This window comes from Exophiala xenobiotica (genome assembly GCF_000835505.1).
Source record: "Exophiala xenobiotica strain CBS 118157 unplaced genomic scaffold supercont1.3, whole genome shotgun sequence".
NCBI lineage: Eukaryota > Fungi > Ascomycota > Eurotiomycetes > Chaetothyriales > Herpotrichiellaceae > Exophiala > Exophiala xenobiotica.
Window position 1 is genome coordinate 4022019 of NW_013562492.1, and position 14322 is coordinate 4036340.

General features: G+C 52.7%; 8 protein-coding genes across 8 annotated transcripts; 4 read left to right on the forward strand and 4 right to left on the reverse strand.

The window, feature by feature from the left end:
- Positions 1-270: 270 nt before the first annotated feature.
- Positions 271-1712, forward strand: PV05_05752 (uncharacterized protein). The gene has a single exon (XM_013462291.1). It carries the CDS (start codon positions 662-664, stop codon positions 1505-1507), a length of 846 nt encoding a protein of 281 aa, XP_013317745.1. The 5' UTR covers positions 271-661; the 3' UTR covers positions 1508-1712.
- Positions 1575-3520, reverse strand: PV05_05753 (uncharacterized protein). The gene has a single exon (XM_013462292.1). The coding sequence runs from the start codon at positions 3346-3348 to the stop codon at positions 2506-2508; it is 843 nt and encodes a 280-aa protein (XP_013317746.1). The 5' UTR covers positions 3349-3520; the 3' UTR covers positions 1575-2505.
- Positions 3521-3724: 204 nt separating this feature from the next.
- Positions 3725-4501, reverse strand: PV05_05754 (haloacid dehalogenase, type II). Its single transcript, XM_013462293.1, has one exon. It carries the CDS (start codon positions 4493-4495, stop codon positions 3788-3790), a length of 708 nt encoding a protein of 235 aa, XP_013317747.1. The 5' UTR covers positions 4496-4501; the 3' UTR covers positions 3725-3787.
- A 369-nt stretch (positions 4502-4870) lies between these two features.
- On the forward strand, positions 4871-7529 carry PV05_05755 (uncharacterized protein). Its single transcript, XM_013462294.1, has 2 exons — positions 4871-7062; positions 7159-7529. Exons 1-2 carry the CDS (start codon positions 4983-4985, stop codon positions 7359-7361), a joined length of 2283 nt encoding a protein of 760 aa, XP_013317748.1. The 5' UTR covers positions 4871-4982; the 3' UTR covers positions 7362-7529.
- A 70-nt stretch (positions 7530-7599) lies between these two features.
- PV05_05756 (uncharacterized protein) lies at positions 7600-8529 on the reverse strand (the record flags this gene model as incomplete). The annotated part of the gene is made up of 1 exon (XM_013462295.1): positions 7600-8529. One exon carries the CDS (start codon positions 8527-8529, stop codon positions 7600-7602), a length of 930 nt encoding a protein of 309 aa, XP_013317749.1.
- An 800-nt stretch (positions 8530-9329) lies between these two features.
- On the forward strand, positions 9330-10570 carry PV05_05757 (uncharacterized protein; the record flags this gene model as incomplete). Its single annotated transcript, XM_013462296.1, has 4 exons — positions 9330-9567; positions 9650-9705; positions 9778-9864; positions 9941-10570. The coding sequence occupies 4 exons, from the start codon at positions 9330-9332 to the stop codon at positions 10568-10570; spliced, it is 1011 nt and encodes a 336-aa protein (XP_013317750.1).
- A 526-nt stretch (positions 10571-11096) lies between these two features.
- PV05_05758 (uncharacterized protein) lies at positions 11097-12737 on the reverse strand (the record flags this gene model as incomplete). The annotated part of the gene is made up of 4 exons (XM_013462297.1): positions 11097-11330; positions 11390-12111; positions 12169-12315; positions 12365-12737. 4 exons carry the CDS (start codon positions 12735-12737, stop codon positions 11097-11099), a joined length of 1476 nt encoding a protein of 491 aa, XP_013317751.1.
- Positions 12738-13391: 654 nt separating this feature from the next.
- PV05_05759 (uncharacterized protein) lies at positions 13392-14300 on the forward strand (the record flags this gene model as incomplete). The annotated part of the gene is made up of 1 exon (XM_013462298.1): positions 13392-14300. One exon carries the CDS (start codon positions 13392-13394, stop codon positions 14298-14300), a length of 909 nt encoding a protein of 302 aa, XP_013317752.1.
- Between the last annotated feature and the right edge of the window lie 22 nt (positions 14301-14322).

Genomic DNA, 14322 nt, shown 5'->3' on the forward strand with positions numbered 1-14322 from the left:
TGTGGCTGGTAAGGCTGCAGCTAGCCAATGCAACGCCTAATAATGATACGAGCGTAGCCTAAGCACGCCTAAGCTAAGCTAGTTACAGGTACAGGAATCATCAGCCACTCTCGAGCCACTCTCGAGCCACTCTACCATCGATGGGCTGGTCAAAGCTGATATATTGTAATAGTGCCATCAGCGCATGCTGGCCATAGCTTCAAACGCCCGAAAGCCTTGCTGCAAGATCCCCAGAGAAATCATATAAGTCCCTGCCATTACCTGCCAATCACTTCCTCTAGCCGCGTTCCTACAACTGCATCCCTCCTGATCCATCCACATTTATGGAGTGAAGTGGATATCATCTCCGACATCACGCATCGCATTTCCTGTAAGAGCAAAACCAAGCCAAACTAAAGAATCCTCGGATCCAGTCAGACGGTCACGCTTGCGGAAACTTGTGGTATGCATTAGATAACACACTTCCACACTTCCACACACCAACCAAGCCCGATATTTCCCCCAAACTTGACTTCAACACACATTGTCAGAGTGTACCACTAGCTCCATTGGCTTTGTGGGATTCCATCTCAGCACATCGCTCTACAACCAGCAGCCCACCCTCTCTAACTTTCTTCCCGACTCACTTGCACTCATATATCAACAAAAAGAATCAGCGGACATGACCGAAACAACACGTCCAGGCCGCCTGGCAGGCAAAACGGCCCTCATCACCGGCGGGGCAGGCGGCATCGGCCTCGAAACCACCATCCTGTTCGCTCGCGAAGGCGCTGCCGTGCTGATGGCCGACATCTCCGAACCCGCACTTGCCCGGGCGCTGGCCAAGGTCAAAGAACTCGTGCCCAACGCTCCGCGCCTGGAAACCATCAAATGCGACGTGTCCAAGGAATCCGACATCGCCGCCGCCGTCGAAAGCCAGGACGCCCACGGCGGGATCGACATCATGTTCAACAACGCCGGCATCATGCACGCACAGGACGACGACGCCATTAACACGCCCGAATCGATCTGGGACCTCACGCAGGCCATCAACGTCAAGGGCGTCTGGTACGGCAGCAAGCACGCCGTGCTCAGCATGCGCCGCCACAAGAAGAAGTCCGGCAGCATCATCAACACGGCCAGCTTCGTCGCGTTGATGGGTGCGGCGACTCCCCAGCTCGCGTATACCGCGTCTAAGGGTGCCGTGTTAGCCATGACGAGAGAGTTGGCCATCGTGCACGCTCGTGAGAATATTAGATTCAATTCGCTGTGCCCCGGACCGCTGAACACGCCCTTGCTGCAGGACTGGTTGGGCGATGACCTGCAGAAGCGGCATAGACGAGAAGTCCACTTTCCTACTGGTCGGTTCGGCGAGGCCATCGAACAGGCTCAGGCGGTTCTCTTCCTAGCGAGTGATGAGAGCAGCTTCGTCAATGCTACCGAGTTTGTGGTCGATGGTGGTTTGAGCAAGGCTTATGTGACGGCAGAGGGACCTCCGACTGCAGGTCCATTGAACAATGTTCGCTAAAAAAAAGGCTTCGTTCTGGACGCCCAAGGAATCAACTCTTCAGTTATGGCTATCGTTATGGAGATGGGGACGATGATCAGGTGCAACAGGCTTGTTTTGCGGTGCCTAGGCGTCTGCTATGGGACTAAACCTATACCAAGACGGGTACTCTGATAGACAGTATTCATACTATAGACAGTTTCCTGAACATCCATCCCCAGTTCCCTCTGAATATTGCGACGTTCCTGACACTTTCTTGGAGTGGTGACACTGGACTTGAGTAATCTGTTCATCGAGTTTCGACCCCCCGAAGCGACATGGTACTGGCTGGAAAACGAAGTTGCAACTTTCGAATTGCGCGGCTCTCCAATGCGACGGGACGGTCGACTGAACGTAAGTGTGTCTGATATGTTCGACTGCCCACAGTAGGCCGACTGGGCGCGGCAGGCTGAGCTGAAGAGGCGCCCCAGTGGAAGTGGTGATAGCCTGGTAAGGGAAATTGTGTTCTGGTGTCGGTCCTGGCGTCAACATCCGTAATCGCCACCTGGGCTGCCTTTGCCGTTCGTTCTTCGTCACTTCGTTCAGGCTGAGTCGTCATTATGAAAGGGGAGCTTGAGATATTTGCTAGTAAGATGCAAAATAGCTCTTGCTGAAGGATGTGCAAGATTGGGTGCTGCTGAGGTTGGCGAGTTTGCTGTCTCGCCAAGCGGTAAAACTGGTCGTGCTTGCCTGCTTGCTGGTGAGGCAGTTTCGTGAGGCGGTAGAGTCTGTTCAGCCGGAGGAGCCGATGCTCACATCCCGAACATCCTGCCCAACTATAATTGGAGATGCAGGCCACCTGGCATTTACAGGTTTGAAAGAGACGCTCAACGTGAGATGTATACAGCGTTGTTCTCTGAGACATGACGTTTGACCAGGGCAAATTTTGCAGCCAACCAACTTAACAACTTTTGACCTCCATTTACGCTCCTTGATCACAACACTTCATAAGCTTAGTCCATATGCTTGTGCTCGAGCTTTCAGAGGACAATAGTTCCCATTCTGACGATGTCCTCTCCATGGTTGGAGAATTTGCCTTGTGAGTCCAGCTTGGCTTTGGTGCCTTCTTCAGTCAAAGTCACGGACATGATACCCTCGAGAGTCATGAGCGTCCTGGTCGCAGCAAACGGGTACCAGATTGCTCGACTGATGGATTGAGCTATCCTTGACAAGACTCCCTTTGGTCTGGGCGCATCTTCATGGACAAACTCAGGCTCTTCCATCTGCTGCACGAACGTCCGATCCATCCGAAACTCGTAAGGAGGAATGAGATATTGTTTTGGTCGCATGAAAGGTATAGGCCGTCGTACCTGAACCAGCAGCTTGACCACACCGTCTGAGGATACGAGATCAATCGATCTAATGAGGTTTATTGGGCGCAAGAGGGCGATACATCCGAGCGCCGTGAATGTGATTATCCCAAGTCGGTACCCTACTCTTACAACCCAGTGAAACCCCGAGTCTGCATCGTATGCCCACAGATTACTGAACGCCAAAGCTCCTGATGTGATGAAGCAGGATGCAGCTATGATGTACGAAGCCCCGAGAACTCCAGCATGCGATCGCGGCCTGTATATTTCTCGCTGGCCCGCAGCGTACAGTTTTGCTGCGTAAAATTGCTTGTTTGCGGAATCTGGAGGCAAGGAATGGTCTATTTGTCCTCCCGGACGTTGAGGGATCGTTCGCGAAAAGGAGGGCTGTGAGGAGCCTTGAGGTTTCGTTGCTGGTTTGGGAGGGAGCGAGCTGGCAAAGCGACGTTTCGCACAAGTTGCTGCAAGCCGAAGACGAAGCAAAGGCCGCAAGGTATTAGGATGGGGAGGCATTGCTCAAGGCTAAGGCAATGTGATCAACCAGCTTGGAGGTTCAGTGTGGAAGACAAAGACATGCACCGACTCAAACAGAAAACAAAGGAAGAACGAAATGCTACAAAATGTGCAGTTGAAGGTGACAAGACATGACCCGGCAGAAGCTGTACAGTATCTCGGTGGAATATACGGAGTACCTTGCAATGTAGGTCATTTTCAAAAACATGTTAACTTGAACAATTTTGTCCGATCAGTCGACGCGTAATCTGGCCAGGGAAGGTTAAGCGAGACGCCCCCGGCACCCATATGCCTTCGATTACTCTATCAAGCTACGGAGCTACTCCGTAAAGATCCAGCTATTTTGCGCCAGCGTTCGTATCGCATCTTTCTCGATAGCAAGGGATGAGGACGGCTAGCATACATGTAGGTGCATAGTCGACTCCGATGTTTGTCTTGCTTAGAAGTGTGCGATAACCTCTGCGAGGTCGGTCATATCCTCCAAAAAGAAGTCGTTTTCTCCGTCCACAACTTCCATGTCCTCATTGATATCATCAGTCCACCTGTGAACATACACCGTCCTCATTCCTGCTTCCTTCGCACCTCGAGTATCATAGGCATGCGCAGCAACCATGACCGATTCCTCCGGCTTCACTTTTACCAAACTCAGTGTCTTCTGGTAGCTCTCTGGCGCAGGTTTGTAGACTCCTAGTAACTCGCTGGAGAACAGCATGTGGAACTTTAGACCCGACGATTTACACAGGTCGAGCTGTAACCTCGGCGTACCATTCGCAAAGACGAACACCTCATATCCTGCTTCCTTCAGCTGCTCGACGGCGCCGGGGACATCCGGCCAAGCGGGCATTGAGTGCCACACGCTGACGCATGTGTCCTTTGTCGGCTCGTCAAACAGGTGTTTGTGGTCTGGGTGCTTGTCCAGCAATGCTTCCAGTGTGTTGAGGAGAGTAACGTCGATATCTTCTGGAGGCTGGTTGGCGGCAAGACGAGCGGCATTGGCATCGAAGTAGTCATGTCGCCATTCCAGAGCGAGCTTCGATCTGTCACTTTCAGGGATTGATTGCGGTAATACTCCGATCGCTCCACTGTGCCAGTCCAGGCATGTACCCATGAAGTCAAAGAAGACCGCCTTGATTTTCGTGTTTGACATATTCTTGTTCGAGGGAAAGTCCCGTGGTGATTATCAGTTCCAACCGCAGCACACTGCTTTGGACTTATAGTCGTAGCAGCAACGATGTGTCCTCGAGATAGATACTTGATGCTTGCTGCATGCCGGGCCCGCACTCAGGCGAGGTTACAGGACCTCCGCGTATCTGGCTTACGTGATTCACTCTAAGTTGCTGCAAGCATAAGTCGCTGGCCTAGTTGGTGGCCTAGTGGCCTGGTGAGCATAACCGAGCACCTACACCTAACTTAGTGACCCGATCATGAGGGGTAGTAGAGGTATGTACCTGGGGAACCCAGAGGGGACCCTGAGGGGACCCCAAGACTGAGTCTGTTATATGTAACTACGGTCATATTCTACAATGATCATCATCCCTCCCCCTTTCATAGTTCGGAATTGTTGAATTTGCGGGCGACGCAAAGTAGAATGCGTCACCATCTCATACTCACCTTGCCTTGTCTCACTCTCCTCCATGGCAAGAAGCTGCCAATTCTGCCGCAGGCGCAAGATAAAATGCGACGCAGACAAACCTACCTGTATGGCCTGCCGTAGCAGAAACAGACCATGTGTCTACGACAGTGGCCAACGGAGGCAGCGTCCTTCTGCAGCGCTCATTAGCTCGTTGCAGAACGAAAAGTCGGCTTTGGAAGAGGTATTATCTCAGCTGAAGTCGGCCAGTGATGATCAGAGGCACGCCTTACTCGAGTCTGTGAAGATCCGGAACGGAAGTGTATCACTATCCCCAAGAGCGCGCTCATCGTTTTCAACTGTGCCTCAGAACGCGTTGAGCATCTGCGAAACCCAGCATTACCCTCAGCCCGCGCTTCTGCAGCGTGAAAACTCTCACCATGCGCAGGTTGTGCCAATGACAAGTGATGATGGTGCGCCACAAAAGCAAAACCCGCACGACGACATCGAGTACGACTTTGACGATGGTGATGAGCCTGGAGTGTCATCAGAAGAGGATGGCATCGGCGACGATTTTCATCAGACCGAAACAGTGCGCGAAAATGAGCTCCCAAGCGATAACATCTACAGCTCAACATCTGTTATCCCGGTGTCCAGTCCGGGGAGTGCGATCCGGCCCGATACTCCTGGGCATGTGCAATCAGCCGTGTCTATGCAAGTTCTGAGAACCCAACTGTTTGCCAATGCTGCCATGGAAAGGCAACGGGAGCACCAACTACGGCATCTCAAGACCATACGAGGAGTCCCGGCCGAGCTGGCACTGCATCTCCTGGACCTGCACTGGAGCCGGCAACACCACACATTCTTGTTGACGTATCGTCCTGCTTTTACCAGGGAGTTGGAACATGGTGGACCTTATTGCACCGACCTCTTACTGAATGCCGTCTTCGCCTGCTCATCGAAATTCTCGGAGCGTGTCGACGTCCGCAGTGATCCTGATAACCCGGAGACCGCAGGACGCCACTTCTATGACCGCTGTGATGACCTACTGCTGCACGGAGGTCTACTGAGTCAATCACGAATCCCGACCATCATAGCACTAGTCATGCTCGGTTCGACGTTCAATGCTCGAGGGCTGACCTCCAAAGGTTGGCTGTACACTGGTTATGCCCTGCGAATGGTGTACGACCTGGAGCTCCATCTAGACTCCGTTGCCGTCAACGCTCACAACGTCGAAGAGGTGGAAATACGACGACGTGTGTTTTGGGGCGCTTTCATCTGCGAGAAGCTCCAGAGCCTATACCTCGGACGACCTCCTACGATCAGACTGCGAGATGCTCATGTCTCACTTGATTTCTTGGACACGTTCGAGGAACTAGAGGTGTGGGAACCCGATCCAGACCTCAGGGCCCGCGGCTCCAGCGCCGGCGTGCCCTCGACCCCAACATCGACAGTCGCTCCGACGGCCTCGACCTACACTTACTCAGTCACTGTCTTTCAGCAACTCTGCCTGCTGTCCAAGATCATGATTCGTATCATGAACAAAATCTACTTTGTGGGTGCCACGGCGAGGAAGACTCTCAATGAGATCCGTCCACTCGACAATGACCTGATAGCATGGTACCGCAACTTGCCGAAGCACCTGGTGTTTGAGCCGTGGGCGAAGGGTTCCAAGGATCCGTCGGTCATGGTCGCACCAAATCGCGTTGTTCTTCTGACGACATATCATTCGCTCGTCATCCTACTACATCGGCCTTTCATTGCCGGCTCGGCCAGTACCAATGCTGCCCCGGATGGCACTGGATATGCGCATAGCAGGAGGCCATCGGCGGAGTCGTGGAAGCGATGTGCTACAGCAGCGCGCAACATCACCAGCCTTGTTTTGAGCTACCGTTCCGTATACCCATTGCGCAGGTCCAGCTATCTGCTCAGCTATGCTGTGTACGTGGCGTGCACGATTCATGTACTCAATGCTGCCTCTCTGTCTTCCGGCAGTGGCAACAACGCCTATGCCGAGTCCTCTTTGCTCTTGAGCACGAGTCTTCGATGTCTCGACGAGCTGGCTGTGCCGAATTCTGGGGTTGCCGACACTGCGAGCATAATCCGCAAGCTCATGGCTGCCAAGGGCGTACATGAGTCGCCAAGTAAGTCTGTTGGCTACCGGTTTCGGTGCCACTGTACCTCTCTCCCTTACAATTGGCGTACCTGTGACTGACATTATCTGTCCACCCACCCTTTAGCACCCTCACTGGCCCATATTTCAGCAACCCACCCTGGACTTGACAATGTCTGGCAGAATTTCAACGCCTCACCCACTTACGATGATTTTGCTCAGATGGAGCCTTTCCAAGATATTGGCATGCCCGGTCAGGATTTACTGGTTGGCTTCATGAATGAGAATGTATCTTTCGCGGACCTCGGTATGGGTGGAGTCAGCTTCTAGGTGCAATGTCCACGTGAATGTCCAATCTGTGTGGAGTATCCCAGGACGTCTGTGGTTCAAGGTGTACAGTCACGCAAACGACTTTCTTTAACGGCCTGTTCTTACGGGCATTAATGTCTTAGACTCCAATTTAAGTCATAGCTTGTGGGATACAATTTCCATTCAAAAGGGGTCCATCATTCAAACATGCGCTTCAATCATGAAATTTATTGAACCCTCTCACGCAGTACATTCACGCTCATTCCAACACTCTCGGATCTTCGGCTACAACTTGATCGTAGTAAGGCTGGAAAGCCAGCCACATCTTATTCGAGTTCCCGCTTTTCTTATGCGTGAATTCTGCCTCCTCCTTGGCAATGTACTTCTTCTCAAAACCCGGACAAGTCGCGGCGTTGGCGAGCATCTGGGCGTGGCAGCAGCGGTCCAGAGCTATGAACAAGAAGGCCGCCTCGTCGACGGTCCGACCACATGTGATCATGCCATGGTTCTGCAAGATGACGCTTCGACAGGTAGGACCCAGTGCTTTTGCGATCCGTTCGCCTTCTTCTGCCGTCAGGACCGTGCCTCCGTAGCGCGGGTAGACGGCCAGATCGTTGTAGAACCGCAGGGCGTCCTGGTAGAGCATCTCGATCGGACGCCCGAAGCAACTGAACGCCTTGCCGTAGACACTGTGGGCGTGACAGGCCGCATTCAGGTCCGGTCGTGCCCGGTGGATGGCGCTGTGGATGGCGAACGCCGGCCCATTGATGGCGCTCTGTGCGCCGCCGGGCAGGACTTCGCCATTCTCGCTCACCAGCACAAGGTCAGAGACCCGGATCTGCGAGAAGTGCGTTGAAAGTGGGTTGATCCAGAAATGCTCCGGATTTTCAGGATCACGCAGCGAGATATGGCCAGCGACGCCTTCATCGAAGCCTTGCTTGGCGAACACCCGAAACGCCGCGGCGAGGTGCTGTTTCATATACGTGCGGGTATCCTCGACGTTGTGAAAGGACGGCGGGCTTCGCAGCTTGACCTTGCCGTCCTTGTCACCCAGAAAGTGTACATCTTGGGCCCATGACGAAGAGTCGGTGGGCGCCGCCTCGACCGCGGGTGGTACTTCCTTGGTAGCCAGCTTGACGTTCGAAAGCTGGTGCATCGTCGTTTCTGTCATGGTAGCTGAAGGCGCCATGGTGGATTTGAGCCTTACGGCCAGTGAGAGGTGCGTCGAAAATGTGTCTTTAAATTGGCTGCTACGAAATGGTCGTCCTCGTGGTGCTCGTAGTACTGCTGGTGCAGCGTAAGATGGTTTAAGCTGGATTCGGTGCAGTCTAAGTCCCGCCATCTGTCTTGAAAACAGTCTGTTTTATCCTCAACTGGATCTTCGCCTCCCCAGAGAGTCTAGCTCGCGATGGAGCGGCAGTTCGATAACAGTGATGTGCGTCCTGGTCGATCAGCGATCCTGGATCCACTGGTTGTTGTACGGAAGGCGGCACAGGTTGGCCGTCGCCAGAGAGCGGACTTTATTTGCCGTCGTTTCGATCCTACAGACAGACAGGGATGTAGCGGACGGCGTTTCTGATGCCGCTCCCCGTCATCAGGGCCGTCGCGGGGCCTCTGTTGTTTCCCCAGGCTGTGGACCCCTTTTTTTCTGGCGCATGCAACGGTTTCCAGCCGAGATTTGGCGATCACTTGGAGCAACCAAAAGCAGAGACAAAAGTTCCTGCTCCGGCTTCGCGTACTGTCACTGTTGATGTGGCCCTTCCCTTCCATTAAATATCAGACATTGTCACATGACTGCAAGGCTCGAAGCTAACATCAGCCACCGAGGTTCGCGACTTGCTGTCGACACCATTATTCAAAGTCTTTTATAGCCATTCATCGATAAGGGTGCTACTTCCTGCACATATTCGGACACTGCGCGAGGACTCCCTTACCGAGCGAGCAAGAACGTCTCATCTTGATCACTGGATTTTGCTTGCGCCAGCCATTATGAGGGCAGTGGGTATCCGGGGTGGTAAGGGCAGTGCTGATGATTTGTTTATTGAGGAGAATGTACCGGAGCCAGTTGTCAGTGGCGACCGCATACTGGTTCGAGTATATTTCTTTGGCCTCAATCGCATGGACATTATGCAGCGGGAGGATCGATACCCGTATCCATTGCTACCAGAGTCCGGCAAAATTCTAGGGGTGGAATTCAGCGGTATTGTTGAGGCAAAAGGACCAGACTGTGCGGCACCCGTTTCTCCTGAGCTTCCTCATACCTCAGCGGAGCCAGGCTACTGGTGATGGATCTGCTGACATCTCTTAAGGTAAATCCGACTTTGAGGTTGGACAAGAGTGTTTTGGTCTGGCTTATGGAGGCGCTGTAAGTATCCGCTTCCAGCGACAGGCCATTTTTGCGAGTCTTCGACCGCTGATTCATACGTCTCGCACGTAGTACGCCGAAAAGGTTGCCGTGTCAGAAAAAATGCTGATGCACAAGCCTGGAAATATTAGCTTCGAGCAGGCGGCTGGGTTTCCAGAGGTGGGCTCCTTTGCATTGATGACGACACCTTGCACCTGTCTTCGATGAGAACTGATGAAAGACGTGCTTTTTCTAGACATTCTTCACTGCGGTCCAAGCAATCCACCTGATCGGCGGCTTGGAGCCTGGCCAGTCCGTCCTCATTCATGCGGGTTCGTCAGGGGTAGGCCAGGCTGCCATACAGGTCGCCCGCTGTGGCGGCGCCTCCCAAATATTCACAACAGCCGGCAGCGATGAAAAGTGCAACATGTGCAAGTCACTTGGCGCAGACTTCGCTATCAACTATCGAACCTGTGGTGAAAACGATTTTGCTGAGGTCATTCAGCGTGAGACGGGAAGCAAGGGCGTCAATCTGGTTATAGACTTGGTGGGCCAGTCATACTGGCATCGTACAACAGCTGCCGCCGCCATGGAAGGCCGTATCGTGGTCGTTGCAACAATGAGTGGGCCCATCATCGAGAAATTCAGCATGCGAGATCTGATGAACAAGCGCCTCTGGGTCATGACAACAACATTACGCACGCGTCCAGCCGACTATCAGAGACAGCTTCGCGACGTGGTGGTAGAGAAGGTGTTGCAACATTTCGTTAATGGCGGAATCAAGGTCACGGTTGACCAGGTGTTTCCTTGGAGTCAAGTGGGAGCGGCGCACAAGAAGATGGAGTCGAATACTCATGCAGGAAAGCTGATATGCAGGGTCGAATGATATCGCTAGACCTTGAGGATTGATTAGCAGAAAGTGCAGCGTTGAATACGTTGAACGATATCAGTCTATGATTTCAATTATATGGGCTATCACACATTAAAGGATTGGGGTCTAGATAGATCCAGTATTGGCATGATCAATGCCTCCTTACAATAGGCAGAGATGGGTTGGCCGAATACTTGTACAGGTGAAAACCGATACTCAGAAGCCAATAAGATATCTCGCTTCATGCGGTACAAAGAATTGACCCACTCCACGGTATGTATCTGTTGGAAGGCGTAACATCCAAATCGTACAGCACATTATGAAAACATCATACTCAACGCAACTTCATGCTCATAAATCTCTATTGCAAGCCCATAACCTAGACCCCCAAGAGCCTGCTGAATGCCGTTGTTTCCACCGGAAACATGTAGCAGATATTTCAAGCCGCGACGTATAAAGTTGCTTCGTCAGGGCAAACCAGCAAGGCCCGAAGTTGATGTGCAGACCAGCAGTCTCCGCAAGGCACAAGCTTTTGATAGCTTCAGACTTTTTGTGGGCTCTGGTCAATGTGCTCTACGCGACCATGCTCATCTCCTTTGGCTGGTGTCTGCTCTTCGATGTCGCGGGCCGGCTGGATCTCATCGCCGATATAGTCCATCTTCATATTCTGTTCATCGTGAGCGGGTACAACCTTGTTGGGATCTTCAAGATCCCATTCAAGGTTGACGTCCTTCAGGGGCATGCAAGCCAGTGTCAATGAAAGCAGACCGATGACCTTTAGTAGCTCTGGTTAGCCGATCGTGAAACAGACATCGAGAGCAAGGTTGAACTTACAATACCAGCGAGAATGAGAATTATGTGTCCATAGTTAGGAGTATCTTGTTTAGTCCGCAAGCTATCTCCCATCTTGGTCTCGATTGTTGGAGCAATGGACGAGATAGCGTTGCCAAGGTTGTAGCAGACACCACCAAACGCAGCTCGGATGCCTGGATGCGGACAGACCATTTGCAATATATTGCCAATGTTACCGATGGCGGCTCCGTAAGAAAATTCGAAGAAGAAGGCCGCAGCTGCAAGATTGTTCCAGCGCGTCGGCAAAATGATAGCCGGAAGCATGGGAGCAAGAGAAATGGCGAAGCCGAAAGGAACCCATTTAGTGCTGTATCTTGACATGTATCCTCCCACGATGCCGCCGAGCACTCCGCCACATTGGAGAATCACGGTGACATAAGTCTCATGTCGAGAGCTGAGACCACGCTGAATCTCTAGAAATGAGGGATAAACATCCAGGTGTCCGTGACCTAGAGTGTTGAAGCATCCCGTCAGGACAGTACAGTAGATGAAGATAGGCCAGTGCCTAGTAATGGCAAAGCGAAATTTGACCCAGAACGGTAGCTTTCCTGATGGGCTAGATTGTTCGTGGGCAACATCATCAGGCGAAGCGTCGTTCCCGTGCGGCCCGACCAAGCTGTAGTCTGGCGTTATGATTCGAAGGGCAACGGCGGTGACCATGAGACCAGCACCGAGGTAATAGAGCGGACGCCAGCCGTACTTATCTGCGTGGTGATAGCATGTCAGCCAAGCACAGGAAACGAAACATGGAAGAGTCTCACCCATGCCGAAATGGAGCCCAGATGCAATCAGGTTTCCTGCACCGAAACCCTGCTGCGTGAACCCGGCGACAGTACCCCGTGCATGACGAGGGACAGCCTGCAAGACAGCTGCCATATTCACCCCGTACATTCCACCATATGTCATTCCTGAATGGTCAGCACGATGGCCGATGAAGAGAATCGTCATTGCACTCACCGAAGAGAAACCGAACGCCAACTAGTTGTCCGTAGGTGTGAACGAATCCAGTACAAAGAGTGAAAATACCCATGAGTATTAGATCAACAATCAACGGTATCTTGCACCCATACTGATCGGACACGATTCCCACGATCCCGGCTCCCAGGGCGCGAGACAGCATCGATGTCGTGTTGGCATAGGCCACCTTGGATGTCTCAACGCCCAGGGCTTTTGCAAGATCGGGCTGGGTGTAAGGGAGGAAGTAGAAGTGGGCGGAGGCCAGCGTCCAACACCACCAGGACGTAAAGAAGACCAGTGCTTGCGTTCTTGACATCCTCAGGGAGCCTGCAAGCTCCCGGGGAAAGTTGAGGATCTCTTGAACGACACCCATAGCTGACTGCAGACAGGGGGTGGAAAACGATTTGACAAGGGAGATTTTGAGAAGGGGTGAGTAGGGACTTCAAAAGTCACCAGACGCAATCCGACTGGAACAGAGAGGACACCCAGGTTGTAGACGAGCCTTGTGAGAAGCAGGTTGCATAGTCATCTTAATAACTCTGAAGGCACAGGATTCCCCGGCTTTTCATTTGCAAGTATCTCGACGAGGACTTATCCGTCTAGTGCTGTTTAGTGAAGTCGAGGTCGAAAGCTGCATAGTCCTGAGAATAGTGGTTGTTGATCCGTTGTACCCGGGGTATCTGGGGTCTCCAAAAAGTGGATCGCGCAGCATTCTTCTCCGCCAAAAGGACACCCGCCCGGCGTTGTAATCCCGCTTCATCACGCCCTGCTAAAGCTTGCTTGCTCCAAAGACGGAGTGAACGACGCGGCATACGATTCGCGCATCTACCACTGATGCCGAGTTTAAAACAGTCCGTCTTGCTTGTTTGAACTCGGCCCTGGCTACGCTGCATCCTACCAATCAAGCTTGTTTATATAAGCCTTTCGAAATCACAAACACACGAACACGATATCATACTTTGGCAACTCCAGCATTGGCATTTTTGGAGGATCTCAACTCGCGGCTGCCAACAGAAGAGACCAAAAGATGGCCTCTGCCGCATCTCTCGTTCCGAAGGGAGCGTGGGACACGCACATTCATGTCTTTGACCCTGACAAGTTTCCTTATGCGGCGAAGCGGTCGTACACACCGAAGGCGGCACCAATGTCAGAATACCCGTCCTCAATAACGGGTTGCACAGGTGTGGTGGTCGTGCACGCTTCGATGCAAGGGTCTTCGCCCGCGGCTCTGGTCGACACTCTGAACAAAGAGAAGAGTATGCCGGGCTTCAAGCTACGCGGTCTGGCAACCATCGACGTCGATAACGTCACGGACGCGGAGCTGGATGCTCTTCATGCCGCTGGTGTCCGCGGCGCGCGGATGCACGAAATGGCATGGGGCCATGGCCAGCAGAAGGGCGGAGAGCAAATCATCCAAAAGGTCAGAGGCCTGGCCGACCGTCTCGCCCGCCTCGGTTGGGTCATCGGAATCTTTTGTCCCTTACCCGCTTGGGCGGCCATGGCAGACTTTATCCGTTCTTTAGACCCCAGAGTCAAGATTGTGGCGGACCATTTCGGCAGCACTTTCCCTGGCGACGAGAAGACACCACAATTTCAGACTCTGCTTGCCCTGATTCGGGAAAAGCGTCTTTTTATCAAGATCTCAGGGTTCGAGCGCCTTTACCACGGCAACCCTGCTGGTATTGATAGTCTCACTACAGCGGCAAAGGCCATTATTGAGGCGGGACCTGACCAGATCATGTTCGGCACCGATTGGCCACACACACAGCTTGGTGTCACCCGTAAGGGAAAATCGGACGAACAGCGGCTCAACGAAATCGAGGGGTTCCGAGAAGTTGATGATGAAGGGCACATTAGAAAAGTTCGGGAGTGGATTCCAGATGACGAAACATGGCAGAAGCTCTTTGTCACGAATCCGCAGCGGTTGTTTGAGTAGATACGGGTGCTTACAGCCATGG